Genomic DNA, 23007 nt, shown 5'->3' on the forward strand with positions numbered 1-23007 from the left:
CTGTTCACTTCCCAGTGGTATCCATTCTTTTATTCAAACGAAAAGCCCACAACCTATTTAAATCCCTTTAACATTAGATGTGAGGCTTTTACTAAATAATGGTATCGTAGCAATGTTTTCCTTCTTACATTACGTTTTCCTTCTTGAATTTTTCATTCTTCTTTCTGTCTGACTCCAGTTGTCTCTATGTCCTCTTTTCTTTTGTTCAGCAACAGAGGACAGAGTTTTTTTGTAAGTTAATTTGATGTTGCTATGCATTTCAAAAAAATCCTCATAAATTTCTCTTTGAAAAATACTTAAGCAGGTGCATGTTGAGTTTTTATAGCTCTACAAAGTAAATATTAATGTTAGCACAGATAATCTACTAAGTAACTGTGAATCTTCCCCGTGTCAAACACTTTCTAGGTAGAACTTCCTTTGTTTAAAACATAAAATTGAGAGTACAGAAGCAGATTAGAACAAGTAGGTGGCTTGTCTTGCTCTCCTAGACATTTGGATGCTGTGTATAATTTAAATATAATGTTTGGTATGACTTCTGCAGGGCAATCCTACCTCTCTGTATGTCAGTTCTTGTAGAATTCTGAAGTTTATAGACACTTCTGACTTTTTTTGCTTGTAAAATGCTATAGAAGGTGCCTTGCCCAGCTGGCTGTCTTCCACATCAGCCTGAAGAAACCAGGTGAGCAAAAGTAAGCCACAGAAATCACAGAGTTGTAATAGCTTTTCAATATTTCCCTACAAAACATACATTACAAAGCTTCAGGTTCTTCCCATTCACTAATTACAGAGGGGATGGTGAGTCAGAAAAGCTAAATGACCTCTTTCAGATCAGAGGAAAAGGCTTACTTAGCCCAGGGACTACAGTTCAGGAATTGCTAGGAGCCCAAACCTGCGTTTGGATGGACAGACTGCCCCTTTCTCCCAATGAGCATGGAACTTGGCAAAGAAACACATTTTCTTTTCCTAAAAGAACTGTTCAGCTGCAGCTGTAAAATGAACAATTTCCTACAGTACAAAGGTTTTCTACAACTTTGTAGAGAATTACCAATGGATGAAAGGAAGAAAAGTACTTCACAAGAAACCTGGTGCACCCCACAGCAGCGCTGGCCCAGTTGCTTAACGAGATTTTTCAACTCAAGCAACTTCCTTTTAGCAACTCCTGTAACTGGGAACACTGCCCATTTTCTTTTCAGTGGTAAAGGTTCATAGCAAAAGCTTCAGTTGCTAAATAAACAGAGGAGCTTCATAAACCTAAGATGGTGTGATGAGAAACATACAAAAAGGGCAAATGTGTTTATCTAATAAAATAAATGAGACGTGGTGATTTTCAGTAGGTGAAAAACTGGAAATCTGATTCTCAGAGCATGTGGCGTCAGGGCTGTGGCATGTCAAAGATGTGATCTAAGATAAAAGTTTCTCAATACCTTCTCTCCTTTACCAGTCAATTTATCAACAGCATGCTTAAAAAGTATTCCCTTGCTGTCCTGGGGTAATAGGTACCATGATAGTGCCCATCAGAGAACAGTGCTGACAAAAAGAGGCAGCTGAGCTTTGAACAGTTGAAGTCTGCCAGAATTTCTTATTGGACTCATCATATCTGACCAGAAGGCCTGAACTAAATAGGCTTTATGAAGTCATTTCTGGGAAGAAAGGATCATAAAAAAAATCCTGCTGTGGTTGGAGATTGTGGGGGAACATGAATAAATTATTGACTTTGTGTCAGGGATTTCATTTCACATTCTTGGATTCAATAAAGATAAATCTCAAAGGGAAACCGGGTCAAAATGGATGGTGAAGGGGAGCAAATAAAAATTATTGTTCTGCTCCCCTGAGGGGATTAAATAAAAGTCATTTTTCATATGCACTCCACAGCATGTCTATGAGTCCTAGATTGTCTTAGGGAAAGATCTTCAGAAATCTTTATCACCCAGAAGTATCGTACCAACCAATTATTTCAGTGAGTCTTATTGCCTTGATTTACTGCAAGCTCCATCTCAGGATCCTTTGCAGCTTGAAGTAAAGATGTTGTTTGCTCTGACTTTCACCCCCTCAATTGCCACTAGGTTATAACACTAAAAAAAGTAAAATATCAGTGTTACGAATAGACAAACCCAAATGTTTGCACTTTATGATATGTAAATTTGCTAGAACGTTACATTCGAAAATGGCCCCCCTCAAGCACCACCTACGTTATAAAAAATGCTAATGTTCTGAGAGTCTCAGTTCTACACAGGCAACAGGTAGAACCACACAGCTACTTACCCTTTACAATCTAGTTTTACAAATAGAAATCCCACACATTTTTATGCTATGAAAGATTGCCCCAGCTTTTATATGGAAAAACCTCACAAGAAGTTTTCAAAGATCACTTTATGGCCATGATGTCCTAGTTAGGAGCTATTGCCATCAAACTTGGGAAAACTGACAACAAAGGAGGAAATTTAGGACTTGAGGAAGGCACTAGACTGGAAAGGAACGGATTCTGAAACTGGCCATGGGCCAGAGTACAGCACAACTTGCTGACGGTGTTCCTGAGCTAGAGATACTATCTAAGCACGAGAAGGTACTGTGTGGTCCTGCCAATCCACCGCTTGCTTCTGCCACGTTACCCTTGCTACAGTGCTGTTGCAGTCGGGAAGGTTGGTTTTGTGATGTGGACATCAGCCCAGCGGCATCAATGATTTCATTTAGCAGTGGCCAGTCCTGTGACAAGCCCACACTGGCAGGCAGCTCTAGCCTCTCCCCACAGAGCCAAACTCTCTCAGCATTTGAATACTACTTTAAGACAACAAAGAGCTTCTTTTAAAAATAACAAGAGTGCAATTTTTCTCAGGTCTGATAAAATATATCTTTAATTATACCATTTTGGCCTTCTAAATTCCTTAATGCCAGCAACAGACCCTACCTTTTTATGTGCTATAGCATCCTAACAAGGAAGTTATTCTCTCAATGACACAAGGAGCCTATATTCAGTTTCTGTAATCAATTCAAGTTTACATGAACTTTAAGTAAGTACCAGAACTTTATACATTTATTTTACGTCCATATACAAGGTTTTGGATTTCAACTTGCCTTTTTAAATCTCTGTCTCGATTTTATAAGAACCTGTACCAAATGAAGAAATAAAATAAAATAAAAAAGTATTTTGAGAACACATTTGCTTAGACTTTACTAGGTTTGTTTTGTAAGTTACGGATTATTACATTTAGAAAAAATCTGATTTTTATTTTTAACACTTCCTTCAACAAAATGCGATTGCTATGATTCTGCCTGGCATCGGCTGAAGTGAACCGGTAACTCCAAGGCCAGTTACTTAGCCACTGCTAATCATTAGCATTAGTTTCTAAGGGTTCCCATTATCTCCTCAAGTTTCTGGAAGCCACAGCCTAGATCAGCTTTTTTTTTGCTACAGTCATCTCCTTAGATGATGGTGTAGCTCTTGAGATCACATGGCAGAAACCTGCTTCTCTCTGGGTTTTAATGGCATTTTAAAAATTCAGCCAGTTAGAATGGAACTTAATGCCATGAGGTCACGATGCTGCAGGTCTCTGAGCCAAACCCATAGGTTCTCATTTATTTGCCCTTTGTCTTTAGTCGTTAGCTTCTGCTGCTGCCTGCTAAACCACTGCATCACTTCTGTGAAGCAGCTTTAAATGCCTTGGCAGGTAATAGATCTTGAAGAAAACTCTGATAAAGCAATACACAAACCAGTAGTAGCATTAGTAATGTATTTATGGATTTTCTTCCATGGAGACCAAGGATCCTCAGCGCAGCGTGCGCACCGACTGACAGGCCCTGCCAGCTTGCTGCTCTTTGACTTGCAAGTGCTGCTGCCTGGACCAGCTGAGCATTGGAACTTGACATTTTTCTTTTGCATTTAGTCAGTTCAGCACATCAATGTTTCTTGGCCACACAATCAGCATGCTCACCATAAGATGATCTCACATTTTAATTATTTCTTCACAATGTTGGTAGCACTCGTTTCAGGCAGGTGTGTGGTGAGGTGACCCTGAGTGCACTGTTGGTTAAGGCCATTTTCTCCGCTCACTGGATGTTTGAAGAATGCCCTGGCTCACACAACCAGAAGGTACTGTTTGTGCTTTCAGCAAAACCCCTTGATAATTCAGGTATCCATAGCTAAAGGGAGTACAAAAATTCCATGGGACCTGAAACCCACATTCTATGGATGACAAAGCAGCCAAGCAGAGGATGCCCACTGCTGGTGACAGTCCCAGGCAGAGAACAATGCAACCATGTCTGACATTAAGCAAGGGAGCTACAGCAGATCTTTCCTGATGGATAGGGTGTTGCAATAATATCATAGCACGTAATAATCCTTCAGTCATTGTAATATATTCTTGCTACTTTTAGAAGAAAGAATTCATATTTCAATTGATCAAAGTTCATGCTTTGTGGCTGTCACAGGAATGCACCTTCAGCCATATGCAGCCCTTTCTCCAGGAGATCCTCTTCAGCCTCCACCTGATGAAATTCAGACACCGTTCAGAGAAGGCACCGCTGAGGTGTAGAAGCCTTGATATTGCTATGCCCAAGAATACTGAATGCAATTTAGCCTGAGAGAGTGTGGTGGGACTTCAAGCAGGCCACAGGCTTTAGACTCTCTTTTTTGGTGCCTCAAATGAACCCACTAAAACTTCCGTCAGCCTCCCAGTCTTTAAAGTTATGCTTTGTTAGGAAACAAAAATAATAAAGCAGAAAAAAAAGGCTCTTCAACAAGTGAAAACTCAGTGCTGCTGAGCAAGACTCTAAATGAAAGCATTGGCAACAAATCTCTTCTTGTTTACTGCACCCTTGGTAGGATGGTGTTTTCCTCTCGTCCCGCTTTCTACTTTACAAACTTTCAGGTTCACCCTGGGTTGAATGAGCAGCATATGATGTTTCTGGTGTCCAGAGAAAAGCTGTCTTTTTTCTTTCATTTCTGAGATTTGACAATAGGTCAATTCCTACTTTCAAGCACGCTCCCTACCCTTCTCTGCTCAATTCCAGATGCCACTGACCTCCGTTTGGTCATTGTGCCCCTGGCCAGCCCCAGCTGCTCTCCCAGACATTGGGAGCATCCAGGGCAGGTGCAATCTCTCCTCCCTTCAGAAGGTCCAGCTGATCAGAGCGTATGAAAGAGGTTGAAACAGAAAGACCGCCTTCACATTCATTACCCAGCTTCCCTAATTTTAAGAAAATATATACTATATATACGGTAACCTGTAGGCAAGATGATCTCCATTGCTGTCATAGAGAGAAATTACAATACTAAGTTACAAAGCTTCAGTCGACTGAAATATTTTCTCTTTCAAACCAGTGATTCTAGCTTAAGCTGCTTCCAGCTTTTCAGCTGTTGGCAATTCTGACTTTGTGCAACACAGAGAGGAGTTCTTTCTTTTCTCCCTATTTCCACATCACTGCTCTAGGACTAACCCAGAGCTAGTGCCGATGCAGAAATCTTATAAAAATTTCTAAAACCTTACACTAAGCAGATAAAGAGTCATAGCTAAGACCAGCCTGATTTTTTTGTATCACAGCCATCAGCAGACCTACAGAGGAAGAGATTGATGCTGTAGGAACTACTTGAAAACCTCAGGTCCTGAAAGCAACACAGAGGAACTTTCTGTGGAAAAAATAACCAGGCTATCTCATTTAGGATGCCTGCTGACTTACCTAGTTATCCAACAGCTCCACAGGATGATTCAGAGCATATAAACTAGGCTTCTCTGAGTCACCATCTATGATATCCAAGTTTAGGTGCTTACAATTAAAGCAATGTGAATAACTGAAATCACGTTAGTGGTTTTATGACTGCTGCTGTTTGACACATGCATTCAGTTCAAGTGTGTTGCTGTGCCATCTTGAACTGTGCATAGTCCTTGCATTTCTACCTATTGAAACACTGAGAAAAAATTAGGTTAAATCTTCCAGAAGTGTAAAATTGATGTAAAAAACTGTCTGGATGCTATGCAGTATTTACAGACCATTATAGCTTAATCCTAGGGGTATATCAGATCCAGGCCATATATTAATTACATATATAATAATTCCTTGAACTTTGTAGAACTTCAAGAAAATCAAATAATAGCTTTTAACAACCGTTGGGTTGACATTCACGTAGAAGTTTGTATGTTACATTCAGTGCTGGCCCCCCTTGTAAGTTAATGACAAACTGGAGAGAGCTCAGAGAAAAGTAGCCACAGTAGGTTTGGAGGGACTAACTGATACGAAAGGTGGAATGAGTAATCTATATACTGTTCTCAGCTAAAAGGTGTCTGGGCATAGCAAAATGAACATGATAAAAATCACACGTATTTGACGTTTGTAATTAAATGTTATGAACAAAGAATAACTAGGGTTGCATGATACCAGGTAACAGGTGACTTGAGGAATTTAAATGCAATTAAAAAGGGATAATAAACCATAGTACCATAGAAAATGCTTCGAGAATTACTTTTTTTAGTAATGAAAGCCCCCTTGCTTAGAAAATTTAAAATCAGACGAAGTATATGTTAAGGAATACCAAGAGAAAGGAGGAAATTTAACAAGGTCTGTACCATCTGCAACTGAATTTTCTGTTCTCTTCGTTTAGTGTTGTGCAGTTTGTTCTGACAGCACAACAGCTTGTATACAATTATTATGATTCCAAGTTTTGGTTCAAAAATTAAAATCTCAACAATCAAATACTAGATCTAAGTTATTGCAGCTCCCCAAGGCACTTTCATGCCTATTAATTCTCTCCCATTTTCTCAAATAAACATTCTTTAAATACACTGCTTGAAGTGCCTTTTCCTTCATTTGACTAGCAGACTAGATTTCCCATTCCAGCTGATCTCTGTGAAAAGAAAATTAGAAGAAACGTGTTTACAGGGCAGCCTATTGAAATTCAATTTCCCTTGCTCTATGTTGAAAGAAGGCAAGTTACTGCATTTCCCCTAGTATTCAAGAAAGTTTTGGAGAAATTCAGCATTTGGAAATGATTGTTCTGCCTTCATACTTCTTTTGGAATAGGAACCAGAGTTCTGTTACTAAAATCTGAAATAAAGACAATATACTCTTCAAGATTAACTCTTAAAATCTAAGTAAACTTTCATCTCAGGATGGAAGATCAATTACTCTTTTAAAAAAGATTTTTTTTCTGCACAAGATTAACACAGTTTTCAGTGTCTTAAAAAAGACTTTCACCTATGTTAAAAAATTACCTAGAGCAGATGATTCATAAGGAAGAAAATTAGAAGACATCATGCTCTTCAATGATGTCTTTGCAGCTAGCAAGAAGAACGAGAAATATCAGCTTCCCAAAGCACTACAGAAGCCTGATTAAAATTATTCATGATAATATAAGCTGTAGCTACTGATCTGATGGCAATTGTAATTACCCACAGTTTTTTCAGACAGGATGAATGCCATAGTCTGAAGGTCTCGTTTTCCTTTCCCTTACATCACCTTTTTGGGCCATAAGACTTTGGTGAAAGACATGATTCTAGGAAAGATTTATTCATAGACCAAAGTATTTTTTATGGGATGGGATAACCAATTTTAGGGCAGGCCCATGCCATGTTTCTGCATAAGAAAGTACTCAAGGCTGTAACTTTAATCTGGATCTGTACACATGCTGTAATTCCATGATGGACATTTTCCTTTTACACAAAACAAGTTTTGTTGTATTCTCAACTTCTCACATTCCCATAGTAAAAAGCTTTCAGATATAAATTAACAGGGTTGATTTATATAAATAGGAAATAAATAAGATTCCTGTGTGGATTCATTCATTAGTACCTACTGCACCACCTACTCTCTTTCACAGTGGTTTTAACAGGTGTTAACAAATAACCCATTGCCTCATGGGCTAATGCAACACTGAAAAATCCAACTAGACTGCAATCTCGAAGCTAGGCAGAAAAGGCAATTTTGCCACCCTACCCAAAGAGCTACAATTATTGACAGTCTTTACGGTGGTGGAAGAGAAGAAATCTTAAATGAACAGTATTTAGAAACTTGTAAAATGTCTGTTTTTCAGACAAGCTGGCAAGGGGAACCGTACAATTTTGTTTCTGACAAGTCATTATTGATATGTGGGGGTAAGTTTAGCCCCCAGACAAGCAAATCCATTGTTTTCCTGTTTAACCAGCAGGATATAAAAGTAAAAACCTGACAAACACATGCAAGAGAAACAAGCACTGTGTGATAAAAGCCAGAATTCTGCAAGATCTTGCCTGTGAAAGCGTACATTATTTAAACCACTGTTGATTAGTTTGAGGGATGGCAGGCAACATTCACAGAGATGGAAAGTTTTGTACTTCTGACTCCCAGATGAGATATTTGAACAGGGAGAAGTAATTTTCTACTTTTCTGAAAGAACAGTTTTGATACCATAAAACTAAATTTTCAAACTTCTGGAAGTCCTAAAAGCAAGAGGTCATGAAACGTTTTGAAGAAGCGAGCATAGACATGTGTACTTAATTCATTTAGATATGACTGAACAGAGGCGTATATTACTGTCTCCCATTTTTAAACTGCATTTTTACAGTTCTATTTTACCTACGACCAAGTAAAAAAATATACAGCTGAAAGCTAGTCCACGGTGTAGAATATAAAACTAATTGCAGTTCAAAGGGCTGCATTTTAAAGAGGTTTCTTGGCATCTAAGAATGTAAATAGGTCCCATGACAGATCTCGCTGTCTGCTACCTTATATTGATAGAATTAAGCCCTCCTGAAAATTCCTAAGGAGCCCAGGTGCTCATAGCTGTTTAAGCACCTGTTTTCACTACAGTCCACGTTTAAGAGGCTGGTAGCCACACCAATACCACGACACTCAAACTTACCTTTCCAGTCTGAAAATCAGGTTTAAACAGAAAAAGAAATACCTTTCCCTTTGTCAGAGCAAATACCAGGTGACATATAGTCACTATGACTTTTTCCTGTTTCACTTAATCACTGTGATTTTCCAGCAGTAATTTATTATTTTTTAAAAACAAAAAGCCTTACCATTGATAGAAGATCTCAAGCCAACTTTTTTTGATAATAAAAGAAAAGCTGTATGAAACTCACCTGCTGTAAATGCAACATCTCATATGATTGATTTCTTTGTCTAATTTATACCGCCGAAAGTCCTCCCAAGCATCTTTAATGGCTGTAATGGCCATTATAACACAAATTGGGATCACAGAAACTTCTGGTTTGAAAGCATTCACCACTGGCACAAAATTCAGCAGAGTAATGGCCACAAAATAAATATTGGCGAAGCGGTGAAACTGCTCATATATATTTTTAGGAAGGAAAGTCAAGATGGTATACTTTGTGGTCTTAATTTTATTGGAGTCATAGTATCTGTTTGGGTTTTCCCTTGACTTCTTATTTCCAAAGGGCAAATTTGAGATGATCACTCGTTTATTTTCATTTTTCTTCTTTCTTTTCTTTACTTTTCCTCTCTTCTCTAGCTCGTAATTTTGGATTTCAGTATCTGGAGTCCCACATTGGCAGCAGGTTTCCTTGAAAAAATGTTTTTTCCATATCATCCTAGAGAAGCAGCCTGGAACACTTTTCCTTGACATCTTGTTTTCCTCTCAAAAAGTAGCCTCAAGTTGAAAACCAAAAAAATTAGAAGAGTTCAATAATCCAAAGAAACTCCCAAGTGGCAGAGAGAAGAGTCAAGCCGTCTGAAGCCCAGGGCTGCCTCTCCTTCCGACGCCAGTCTTCACCTGGCTAGGAACAGGTATCACCCTGACTCAGCTGCACCAGGTCCTAGAGCCTGCTGGGGAGGCTGCACCTCACTATGACAAAAGCATCCTGAATGGTTTGTTATTCCTGTTAGCATATGCCTGGAGGCCCCATTCAGAGTGTTTCCCTGGCATCGACTGCGCTCACACAAAATATCTCTGCTTTAACGCAGAGCAGAAACAAAGCTAAGAACATCCGCTCGATTTTCACGGTTCACTCTGTAAGTTTCAGAATCACTTTGTAAGCTTGGGCGTTGCCAGAAGTTCAAAGGTAATGGGCAGAGCCCCGTGTCCCAGAAGTCAGCAGAAGATTGCTGTAAGCTTCAGTACAGATGGTATTTCTCTGTTTTACTTCCTCTATATACTATTTGTTTTCATGACCATAACATGGATTATTAAACGACCAACCAACCCCAACTTCCCCAAACCAAGCCAACCTAGACTGGTTAGGTGTGAGCATTAGATATCGGCGGTTGCAGGGCAGTTTACCTCGATTGCCCCTCAGCCTTATCCTTCTCTGGCAGGCCCCCTGCTTCTGGACACCAGCAGCATCCCTCTCTCACCCAGGAACCCCTTCTTCCAGCCTCTCATTTCTTCCTCCCCGTTGGTCTCTGTGCTGCTGACACATCAGCACAGATGAGGGCTAATTTCCAAGAGAGCTAATGACATGTGTACAAACCATACTAATTTTTTCTCTATGGCCTGGGCTTAAGGACAGGTGAGAAAACAGAGACACCCAAACATTTAAACTTTTAAAAATGAAAACTCCTATCTATTGCATTACACAGTGACAAGCTGAGTAGTCTCAAGTCATGTTAGTACTTGGACAAGAAACTCTGATGAAATCAAAATGTCGTAATAAGAGTTGCACGTGAAAATATTTCTTCCTTCTGAGTCAGTACTGAGCAAACATCACAGCTTACTGCAGGTGTTGTACCATCTCCAAAGTGAAACCATGCTCTATTGATCACTTGTGTTTACTGGAGGTCCTATAAAATTTATTTCCTGGTTATGCTTCAACTTGAATGTAGTAGATTATTAATTCTTGTGTTAATGGTTTTAGTGTGAAACATCTGAAAGACATTGCTCCAGTTGCTAAAGAGCCCCAGTAATCCTTTCCAGACTTGGATATCTTTCATTTTTCCTCCAGATCCTTCTGCTACCTGGAGAGGATGTTGCATGTGTTGGCAAGCTGGTTTGGAAACTTAGAATGAAAGCCTGTATATCAGCATACACTGCTGTGGTATGAAATGAAATTTCAGTGGTATCAGGATAACATACGTGAGATAACTGAGGCATTTTTAAAGGCAGAACAAAACTCTTTTATAACAGTTTTCCAGACTTACTGTACTCCAAAGTGTCAGTGAGGGACTGCAAAATCAGATGAGCAGTTCCTACCACATCAAATGCAGGGAAAAAAATAACTATTTTAGTTTACTTACTTGTCATATACCCTAGTTTTAGAGAAGTTTATTGTCTTGTCAAATTGGTATTTTCTATAGTCTTCAATAGCATCCTTAATCATACTGGCAAGCAGCACCACAACCAGAGGCAGCATAGTAATCTCCCTGTGGAAGGTTTCCACTTGTGGGAACCAGTTCAGAACCACCAGAAAGAAGAAATAGAGATTACCCAGCCTGAAAAGGTAGAAAACAAATTATAAGTAGTCAGAAATCAGAATGTGTCTTTTTCTTAATGAACATCCATTTTGTATCAAAGGAACATTAATCATGTCACTCCTCTAACCTTCTCTTGCTTTCCCAGAATGAATTAATCAGTTCCTTAACTGAGATGCCATTTTTTTCTTTGGAAAAGCCTGTGAGATATATTTTCATAATATTACAGCTACCTTCATTTTTCCACATACCACAAATACTTTATCTCTAAGGAGTTAGAACTTCTTTAATGATCCCCCACTGCCTCAGTCTTGAAAATAAGCACAAAATCAAACAACCCCCCCAAATTACCTTAAATAAACAAACCAATGTAGCAGAATGGGTGTAAGAAACCACGTGTTCAGAATTATAGAAATGTCCCTGTCAGGAATCCAGGAAGGATTCCACAGGTGGAAGGTCAAATTATGAATGTGTAAATCCAATATACAGAATGACAATTTCAAAGTTAGAGATGGATATACAAATTTCATTTACCTTTATCATAATGGTATTTCCCTGGGCATCTTGTCAACATGATTCATTGTGCTCGGTGCGTACATAATTTGAAACCAGCACTTGGAAAGAAACCTGACCTAGCACTTACATATACATGTATACTGTTAACGTCAGTAGACAAAGTCACTTACATGCCATTAAAAATGTATCAAAATTAATCTATAAATCTCTGAAATCTACAGACTTTCATAGGTCTCTCAACATATCCAATGAATGTCTTTCAAAATTCTTAAAACAACACAGAAACAGAGGAATTTTTAAAGAAAAACTTTTACATAGAAAACTGTTTCAGCATTCAAACAAGAGAGCATCAGTTAAGCACACTTAGTGTTTACTTGCTTTAAATTTCCATTTCAGTGTGAATCGAGTGACATGTGGTTACAAATAATCATCACCTAAATTTTATTAATGTGGCAACTACAGAAGCAGTCCTTCTCCATCACCCTCAGATACCACTGTTTCAGAGAGAGTTCTTATATCTCATGTATCATTGAATAATTTTTTTTTTACCTGTGAAACTGCTCAAAAAGATTTTGGGGCAAAAAAGTGACCCATGTGTATTTTGTGGTCTGTATCTTGTTTCCAGAATAGAACACAGAAGCTTGTTTCCAGTCTTTCCTCTGTCTCCCATTGTCAGGAAACACAATCCTCCATCTGTTTAAGTTGAGTTTTGGTTTGTCACTGAGAGAAGACAGCAGTGGTGTTGTTTCTGGTAGAGTCTGGGAGGGACTTTCAGTTCCCAGTCGCTGCCAACGATACAAAGCAGAGTCCACAGACAAAGCCATTTGCAGCAGGGATGTCAGGCTGAAAGATAAATGCATGACAAGGATTGAAAACCAATTCCATTCTGGTAGAAAATTCACTTCATGTCTTGCTATCAGAGGTATAAAGCAGCAAACAATACTCCTGTTCAGTCCATTGCAGCTTCAGCCTTTGAGCTCAGCACTTTCTGCAGAGAATGCATAGAATAAAAGATAACAACAAAATCTTCAACATGGAAAAAAGCTATTTCTATCTCGGGGGGGCGGGGGGGGGGGGCGGAAATCCCAAATCTATTTTCTGTGTGTTATAACAGCAAACATAGATAAAGCCAATTTAACAGAGGTGAACAATGGCTTTTTTCCATCACAAATTCTGTATCATTTTCCTCAGTCAAAACCCACCACCAAATCTATTCAGGCATTTTTCTTCAAATGCCTGACTTTCTTACAATACTTTTTCTATTCACACTTACTTACAAAGGGACCAGTTCAGGTGTTGAATCTTAATAGCTCAGATAATAAAGAACTGCAGCATCAGCTTAATCTCATTTACACTCCCGTAACAGTTTTCCAAAGTCTCCCTAGAAATTTGATTTGAATGGAAAATGTCAGCCAGCAATAAAACAATGGATGTTTTATTGGTTAGAGAGATAAAGGAATTAAATCTCCGAATACTAATCCTATTATTGAACACTTGTCTTCTGCCTTGTTCACGCATCTGCAACTGCAATTGCAATCCAGCACCCAGGACACTCGGGCTCCAGCAGCTCAGGCATATATGCTGTTATGCTCAATGTAAACACAGTAAAATCTCAATCTGACAGCAGGAGTTTGAGGACTGGAAGCTGCCTGCCAATGGTGAGGCATGAGATGTGAAAAAAACAAACAAGAAAAAGGCACTGGCCTTGTGCAGCTTCAGGGTTTCACTAAACAACACATGTGAACTGAACCCACCTCACTCAGACTGTGGGAAACGCAAAGACAGAAAAATTACGTAAAATGCAATGGTTATTTAGATTAATTCACTGAAGAATTGGTTTAAACTTTAATAGCAGCTGTATTTGAAGCAGATAGAGAATATCTGTAGGTGTTTGCACATGTCTAATAATCACATTTCAAATACATTAAACCTTTGAAATGAGTTATACCTTTATTGCCAGTGAGTCCTTTGTTTCTGCTTTTCATCTTCCTCTTCCAAAAGCCTACCTTTTTCTGGAAGCAATGACTTCCTTTGGAAAAAAAAACTTAATAATATTTGTACATGTTTGCATCTTGGGAGGGGAAAAATATACTGTGCTGAATTTCACTAAGACATTTGCAGTGCATTGTTTCTGCAACAAACAGTAAGTGTTGTTCATGCACTATTACTCACTAGCTGCTCAAAACACTTTAATTCAGAGTTCAGGTTGCTCAGCAGTGCCTGGGAATCCTCTACAATGTTGAGAATGGCTAATTTGTGCCTGTCAGGAACTTGGAAATACTGGCTTTGTTGATACAAACTTAAGTCCCAAAACCTAATGAATCTAGACTTAATGTCATGTTGCCCTGGTAAGGAATCTTGGAACTATGAATTGCTGGGAAGGTGCAAGGGAAGGTAAATATCACAACAAGCAAGTGAAAGGAGTTTTTAACAGAACTTGTCATTACTTGTGCTGTGCCTCACAGAATGGAATTCCAGCATTTATACCTTAATTTTAGATGCCTTCACTGCGTTTGCAGTAACTATTCATCTATTGAAAGATGAAATGCCGTAAAAAGCAGCTGCCGTTGTGAGAATGGTTTCATGTGTACTTAAAACACGATCTCCAGAGCTTGCTGAGCGTCAATGAAAGCAGCACATCAATGAAAGCAGCAGGACCCTGGGCTGCAGATGAACTGTAGGCAACATGCAGTAAGTCTGAGATGGTCTGCATGGGAAAGGGATAGAGATCTGATGAACATATGGTGAACCTAAACCTGAGCATCAGCTTCTCCTTTACTCTGCTTTTATGCTGTGTTCCTGGGTGGTCCTCAAGAACCCGTGGGAGCACTGTGCTGATAGGCAGGAGAGGAAAATTAATGCTTCATTTAGGACCTGGGGTCAAGATGCCAGGAAGCAGCTGTCTCTTAGGTCGATGTAGTGTCATTTAGTTTATTCTGGTTTACTGTGTTTGAGCAGCTAGGAAAAACAGGCACCTAGACACAATAAGAAGTATGGAGTGTGGCTTGGGAAACTGAAAGAAAGCCTTCTATAGCTTCCAAGCTATAACAGCCAACGATTTTAGACAACTTGGATCTCAGGAACCTTTTCTCCACAAGTTACCTGACTTAAACTACTAACATGAGAGAGGACTGGAAGCACAGCAGACATGAAAACAGGCTTCCTTGTGAATGGATTTTAGCACTCTTGGTGCTTGTTTACTAAGGAAAATCAATAATTTGAAGGTGCTACATTAACACGCACAAGCTAAAGCTCTGGATGACTTCACACGGAACTGAGTAAACTTGTAGTTTAATCCATAGACAGGACTCTCTGTAATCCATACTAACCACTCCGCAATGCCCAAATGATTGAGTACTTTGACTGAAATGAAAATGGTATTTAACCTGAACTATCTTATAACCAGAACTTCCTTACAGTATAATTTTTAATCTGTGGTGCTGAAAGATTTCATAATAAAATGGCAGAAATTCAGCTGTTGGTAGTTGCCAAAAAGGCACAGTGATCACTCAATGAAAATGCTATAGTGAAATGATGCAGCTCATGTTTGCTAGTTAAAGTCTGGACACTTTTGCCACCTTGTTCTGGGTGTTAAGCTCCCAGCTGATGTCAGCTACATCATAAATTAAGATATGAACAGACGATGGAAGAGTGGCAGTCTTTGGTGGCTCAGAGACACACTCTACTACATATGTCTTTAACCACGTAACATATATATAAATTGCACGTAACAAAGCTACATACATGAGTTACATACAACCTACCAGAGCGCCAAATTCTTTCTGTATCTGAGATACATCAAGGTAGGCTGAAATTCCTTAGACATTACAAATGGGAGAAAGCAATAGTTTCAGGTATATTACTAAAAATAAATGCAGATAAAATTACTAAAGGCAGCTTTACACATAAATAGTAGCAGGTCTTCCACAACTTCCCCTAGGAAACTTTCTGCAGTTCACAAATCACAATTAGGCAAGTCTGCTTGACATTCAAGACATTGTCTCTCCACCCCATCTCTAACTAAGCGTAAAAATCAATGAAAGAATGACTTAGTTTTATTTAGTTTGGAGATCAAGCCTCTCCTCATGGCTTTCTTTGAAAGGCAGTGGTCATAAACAGTGCCATATCCATGAAGAGAGGGGCCGATTGGTGCTACCATGCAATTAAATGTGTTGCAGGAGGTGTAGAGACTTCATAACATAAACCATGCAAAACTAAGGACCTGTTATATGGGGGGTGGGGGGGAAATTACAGCTGGATGTATAATCAAAGCAGCAAGCTAATGGCTTTCTTGACATATGAATTTCAGTGCTGCCAATGAAAAGATAGCAGAAGCAAACAGCAGTTATTATTTCAGTTCAGTAAGAATAAAAAGGAGCCTAAACTTGTCATCAGTGTTAGGACATGACCTAGCAGGAAAGAAGAAAGAACTCAGAGATATGTCCTTCTGTAAAATGACAGTTTTCTATAATTCAGCCAACTACTTACAAGAATGTTCCAATTTACTAACAGTTCGGTGGGTTATGCCAGGTGCTTTCTGTATGGTAGAAAATCCATAAAAAATAGTGCATTCCTCTGGCAATATATCTAACACATCTGTCTCAACTTTTTCTAAAAGAGCTTCATAAAATCCCTTTTCTGTGATTCTAGAATATTTTATGTGTGCACACCCATTTGATTTATGTTTTTACAGACATATCATTGAAAGAACCCACAAAGTGTGGATTTTTTTCAACATACGTTTACTGAAATGACTGGTTTTCTTCCATCTAGCTAGTGAAGCTTTAGTACTGCAATATATATATCCTGAACGGGAAAGAGCAAGGTGGTGCAGACATTTCCAACACCATTATGTTTGGGATTTACCAACTATTCCACTTCAGCATACAGATTACAAGTGCTAATTCCAGTGCTGGCACATTAGAACTATTGCCCAAGCTACCCTTTGCAAGCCACTTCAGAAAAGCTTGCTTTTAAAAGCATTCAGCAAGTTATAGTGGTCTGCTTTATTTCTGACTGGGATTTTGAGACTTTCCACAGGATAAGGTCAAAAATGCCAGAGAGGCACCAGCTATGGCTGCGGAAATTTGGATTATGCTCAGTTACCCTGTAACTGCTCGAGGTGCAACCTGAGGAGAAATACGAGGAAAGCACGTGGCTGTGCCCCAGCTCAGCACTTGTCACGCTTGCAAACTAGGGGACAAACGGAGCCCCTCTATGTCCTTAAAACCATAAAACCTAATAAGTGCCAGGGAGCCTGGAGAAGTTATTCAGGTAAGTCATCCAGAGAAATATCCGTGACAATTTCCCTCTATTGCTATATAGTCACGGCAGAATAAGCTTTTAGTGTCTCATCCTCCAGTCTTTTGTGAAGTTGCAGTCAATTAATGCTATGACCATCATTCCCATGAAGTCTTAATCAACAAACTAAAAAGCCTCAGTTTCCAGAAACTGTTTTCCTTCTGTCTTTCTGTTTCATTATTGATGGATGTACTGTGGGCAGCTCTCAATAGGCAGACACATTTTTTCACATCTATACCTCCCACATGGTTTTCCAGGGAGAAGACATCGGAAAATCTAGCCTAGGACAAGTCCCCTGCCTCCTTGTGTAGATGCCCCTCAAGGTTTCCACAACCAAAGACATATATTCATTAAATGAAATGAAAATGAATCCTTACCTATCCTGTCCTTCCTTTTAGGAATGGCACTCTTCTGCACAGTCCAAACTTCTGTCACTCTTTGACCTTCCAGAGGAGCTACTATGGTCTCAGGAGCAGGAAAAAAGGTAAAACACGTCTAGGTATCTCAATTCCTGAACTTCTGCATTTGGAAAAAAAATAAGACAAGCAACATATATGTGACTAAACTATTACCTATTTATAGCAAAGGTAACTTAGCTATACAGAAACGTGTCAGCTAGACACCCAGTTACGCCAAGATGTGAGATGAGAAATGTGTAAGCTGGTGTTAGCACAGGAGGTTAGGTGCAGTAGTCACATTATTTCACAAGCCTGCATGAAAATTTCTGAAATGCGAAGCAATAACTGAAGCGTGAAAACCTTTGCACTTCTCCCATAAAGTTATGGAAGAATGCATGTCCGAGAAAGTTTTAAATATTTCTGATGTTTGACAAATGAGTGAAATGAACAAGATGCTGTAAATTAAAATGGTGTCACTCACACTGTCATCAGGAAGGTCTTGAAACATTTCTCTGCAACAAAAGGAGTACTGACATGCTCTTTCTGTAGAGTGTGGGGTGCAATTTGATAACTTGCATCATCAAGCAATTGTGAGGCACAAAGTCACCAAACAATTTTTTCTTTTCCATTTGCATATGGATTAAAATATCCAACTCCTATTAACTAAAAAGAGTGCATCGTGGTACTCTTGGACAAGATACACATTCTACTTAATGGTTTTGTTATCGTACCCTGAAAAATACTCGGTTTGTGAAAAGCTATTGACTACCCTGTCTCAGAATAAGGATTCTGCATCTGCAATGAACACAACAGGGATGTATTTATTACAACAAGCAGCCATCAATTATATCTCCTAAAACCTAAGGCCACCATTCATGTTTTGAAAGCCTCATTTATTTTCTTCTTGCTGCATTTAATCAGTGAATTAAAATGTCACCATTTTTAAGACTAGTGCTACATTTCTGCCCTTAACATCTGCAAAGTCAGTGTGCTCATGATTTAGCCTACACTGTGGTAAGCTTTCACAGGTAGCTCTTGCCTGCATCCATAACGTAAGTTATCCAGTGGATACAGTGAACATGTTTGGAAACTAGAGAGAAACAGATAGTAAATATTCCTTCTGTTGGGAAAAGAGCTGAAAGGCATATTGGGTCAGCAGAGACAGAAGGAATGATACAGGGCCCTTTCCAAGTGCAGATTTCCACATGTTCGGATGGTTCAGCAAATCAGAGATAAACTACCGTGTACTTGTCTCAAGCCCTCTCAGGCAGGCCTATGCTTATTTTTTTGTTATTTTATATATATCATACTATAGTGGGACTATGTAGGCATTCTTATACAAGAAGTGAACTTTCCTGTTGAGACATATCTTAAACAAGAAACAAACCAAAGGGAAGATAACACTATAAAACCCAGCATGCAGCTGGTAGAGTTTGGCATTTTTATTCCTAATTGTTTTCAGCTTATCTTCTCTTCGTAAGTACTTCAATTTTAAGCCAGAAAAAGTATTTGGGAAATGTTTCCTTTTATTGGAAAAGGGATGCTGCAACAGCCCACTGATGGTAAGTGTTTTCCTCTTGCACTTTATGTTGACAATGGGAAAGGCCTCTTGAATTTTCATAGGTAGCCTATGTGATCAGCATCTTCCCTGTGATTGCTCAATCTCATCCAATACTAAAGAAAACTTTATATGGTAGAGACAGACTGGATTAGAGAGTCCTGCCAATGCTGTTAACAAGGAAGGATTATTTGTGACACTTACTTTATGAGTATTCTTTTTAAATGCTGTCTTTTTTGAAGATTCTTGTATTAAAAAAAAAAAAATAAATATTGGTGACTGTAAAAGAAAGTTGATCAGAAAGCCAGCAATAAGAAAACAACTTTTTCTCTTTTGAGGTTGCCTCATTCCTGCCAAGTGCCAGGCTCAGCTACAGATCTGCGCCCCAGACTTCAGGAGCTGCAGAAGGAATTTTGTTTCTCCTGCATATGCACAAAAACTTTTACAAAATCATGCCTCATGTGCTGTTCATTAAAGGAGATGATAGATCCACATTAAAAGAAAAATAATCCTGCTCATAGGCATATGTAAAAACAACTTTAAAAGCTGGCAATACAAAGCAGCAACTTTCAGAGCTATCAGAGAAAGAGAAGGTCTATACTTCATTTTCAAAAGCTGGTTGGATAATTCTGAAAATTTGACTTCAGGGCAAAATTTCAGACAGGGTGGAGCTTATTTCTGAAAGTCAGGACTGTGAGAAAAGGCAGTGGTGGCACTTCAATGCAGATGTGGACATTACTAAGTACTACAACTAAGAAAATGTCCTTCCAAGTTTTCACCTGATATTTTAATTTCTACATTGCCTGTAAGGCAAGAAGACATTAAATAACACAAGCCTTCTCTAATACTTCACTCCATTATCCCTTAACTCTTATTGTATTTTCTAACTGAAAGCTGCAGCAATTTTTCTTCTTGATGCCCTGTATGGATGATGTGGCATTCATTTGAAGGAGCTGTTCTGGGGAAGGTTTGGCTGGGGAGATAAACATTACTGAGCTGAGTATTATAGAAATTTCAGCTACAAACTTCTTTATCTGCTTTGCAATTATATGCTAGGAAGCTCTTTCATTCTTAGGTGATACTGTATAGAAATTCCTCCTCAGTCATATCAGTTCAGAGAAAATATTTTGTGGTTAAGACTAATGGAAAAGGGAAAGGAGATTGGGAAGAATAAGGCAGGCAATTACATTGATTAGCAGGATACAGACCACAGACTAAAAGTATACTGTAACACTTTATAGTAGAGAAATAGTACTTGCAGTAAGAAAAGAAGTTGCTAGAAATGAAAAAAAAAAAGAGCTCCAAAGAACTGCTGCATTCAAAAAAAGCTGGTCATTGCAGACTTGTCATTTAACTGACAAGAGAAATATATTATGGATTAACAACTACATAATGTTTTTGAGTGCAGGTTTGTGTTGGATAAACAGAAAAGAGCTTTTCATAAATTTAATGCATCATTAGACCACAGGGATTCACTATTCTATTATTATATTAGATTGACATGTTTTTCATGTCTTGACTAGATTCTCTTTCCTTGGGGAATAAATCCAAAAATCTTGCCATAATAGGTTAATTATAAGACTCTTTCCTGAGGACAGACTAGATTTCAGTGCAGAACTTTCCTTTAGCTTGAGCAGTGCAGAGGCATGTTCAGACAGCACAATCTTCTGCAGGGCTGCAGCTGTTATTAAGACTGGTTTCAAAATAGATGTGCTCTCAGCGTATGCTGACATACAGGTCATACAGACAAGGATGATTATCAGATATTATTCAAGAAGGAAGTTTCCAACTTGCAAACAGCAGCTCTGGATGCTGTGTTGAGCTTCATTCTGTGAATGAGGAGCTTGCTCAGGTCTCCCATGTTACATGCTCAGTTAAATAAAGAGCTAGACTAAAATTATCTGGCTAGCTACAATGAGTATCACTGCTGCCAGAATGCCCAAATACTACACAGATTTATTCTTACTACTTTTGGGCCCACTATACTTTACACGAGTGTACGCAGAGGTAGCTTCTGCATCTTTACCACCTTCCAGCACAGTAATTACATTTGTCCTGTTCACACCATCAGCTGAGGAGACACTGGGAAGAGGTACTTGCACAGAGCTTTTACAAAATCCAAAACGGCAAGGTGCTACTTGGAGACACCAGACTGAAAGGGCAGCCAGATCTGTGGTTTTCGTGACTTTGAGTGAGGTGTTCTTGAGCTTTCTCTTACAATATAGTGCCCAGACATGGACAGTGAATTTCACCATGTATCTTAAAAATGGTTTATGTGCATCTGTCTTTTCAGACAGGTAAACATAGCTCCAGACATAAGACTGCAGGCTTCAGGCCAGTGCAGAAGTGAGAGTGGTCATTGTAAGAAATAGCTACATATCTTGGCACATATGTGGTTTTGAGGATGCACATGAAGGTACTGTCCTAAATACAGATGTTTTCAGAAATCAGGCCTTTATTACTCTTATCCAGGAAATATAAGAGCCATAATATAGGAACTCTTATTCATACTTACAGTTCACTTTAAATATTAAAAAATTTTCTATGCCACATGAGCATACATTGGCTGAAACAAAACTGTATACAATGCAAACAAAAGTATATGCTTATACCACTGGCCTTTGGAAACAACCTCCATGTAAGTTCTTACATACAGGCAAGCGTTAAATTCTTTTTTTGTTCATAGAAGAAAGGATAATTCATAAAGAAAAGTAAAAGTAAAATTAAAAATGTTTCAGACAAACCTCTTTCCTTAGCTCTAGAAAACTACATCTCCATTCTTTCCACTGCCTGGTTATCAGAAAAGAAAATCCAGACAAGGAAATGAAAAGACGCGTACGCTACACATCCGTTTGACATGTCATATGTCTCCACTCACCTCTGCTTCTTGGTAGACAGCATATTCTCCATCTGAGGACTCTGTCTTATCTATAAAAACACTCAAGGCCAGTAAGCAGAGGAAGCAACAGCAACCTAGGTTCTACAATTCTGAACATCTCTCCATGGTGGGGAAATGTCCATCTTCAAGGATTTTAAGAGCATTAAAGAATTATGGGCCCAGTTACTCATTTTCTTATTAGGCCCCAAACAGTCGGTCTAAACCCAGTAGTGTAATAACAGACTGCAACAAGCCCCCCAAACATAAATTAAGCATCAGAGACTCTGCTTGAGCAAAGTGACTTCCACAGCAGACACAACCCAGGTGGCAATCAGCACAGCTGTGTGCTAAGCCATCTCCACCCACATCCCAGAGAAAAAGCAAACACAGAGAGACAGGGATGCCAGATTAGGGTAAGGTGCAGTAAGGCAAACTGTAGACTCACTGTATTGTAAGCTCCTTAGTTAGAAAAGGTTTGCTCGGTAAACTGCAAATATACACATCCAGCCCAGTATCTATGCCTGGCGGGGGCTTTTTGCACAGCTGTCTTTTGTTTCTCTGAATCTTTCACATGAGAAGCATTCTCATTGCTGCACATTGGGGAAATTTTCCCTTGTGCTCTCATCTGGCTATTCAGAAACCTTTAGAGTTTGCTATTGCAAAAGAGACTAATATCTGTTTCGATCCAACGTATGCCTCCATCTCTAGCTCCCTGAGTGGTCCTGCACGCTACTTAATTAGAAGACCATGTATTTCAAACTCTGGCAATGGCAGAATTTGGTTGCATTTTAGCCCAGAAATGAGGACACCAAAATTAGAGCAATTGTCTGAATAATAATTTTTTTTGTTTGTTCCACTTAATATTCAAAATCAAAGTGAAGTGGCCTTTAAAAGACAATCTAATATTTATAGCGTGTATGATTATAAAGCACTTATGATCAAAATTATGTTGCAGATGTTCATGTGGGAACTCAGCAATGCTGAAAAAGTCCAAAAGGAAGCAGAAAAATTGAAAATAA

At 38.9% G+C, this 23007-nt stretch overlaps 1 protein-coding gene across 1 annotated transcript in view; it reads right to left on the reverse strand.

The window, feature by feature from the left end:
- The window catches only part of ATP10B (ATPase phospholipid transporting 10B (putative)), a 62091-nt gene extending 44422 nt beyond the window's left edge, over positions 1–17669 (reverse strand). Inside the window, exons 1-3 of the mRNA XM_037398622.1 lie at positions 17532–17669; positions 12403–12696; positions 11164–11358 (exon numbers count right to left, since the gene is read on the reverse strand). Of these exons, the coding sequence (XP_037254519.1) occupies positions 11164–11358; positions 12403–12677 (470 nt within the window). The 5' untranslated portion in view covers positions 12678–12696; positions 17532–17669. The remainder of the gene's footprint in view (positions 1–11163; positions 11359–12402; positions 12697–17531) is intronic.
- Positions 17670–23007: the final 5338 nt, after the last annotated feature.

Source organism: Falco rusticolus, chromosome 8 (genome assembly GCF_015220075.1).
Source record: "Falco rusticolus isolate bFalRus1 chromosome 8, bFalRus1.pri, whole genome shotgun sequence".
In the NCBI taxonomy this organism is placed as follows: Eukaryota; Metazoa; Chordata; class Aves; order Falconiformes; family Falconidae; genus Falco; species Falco rusticolus.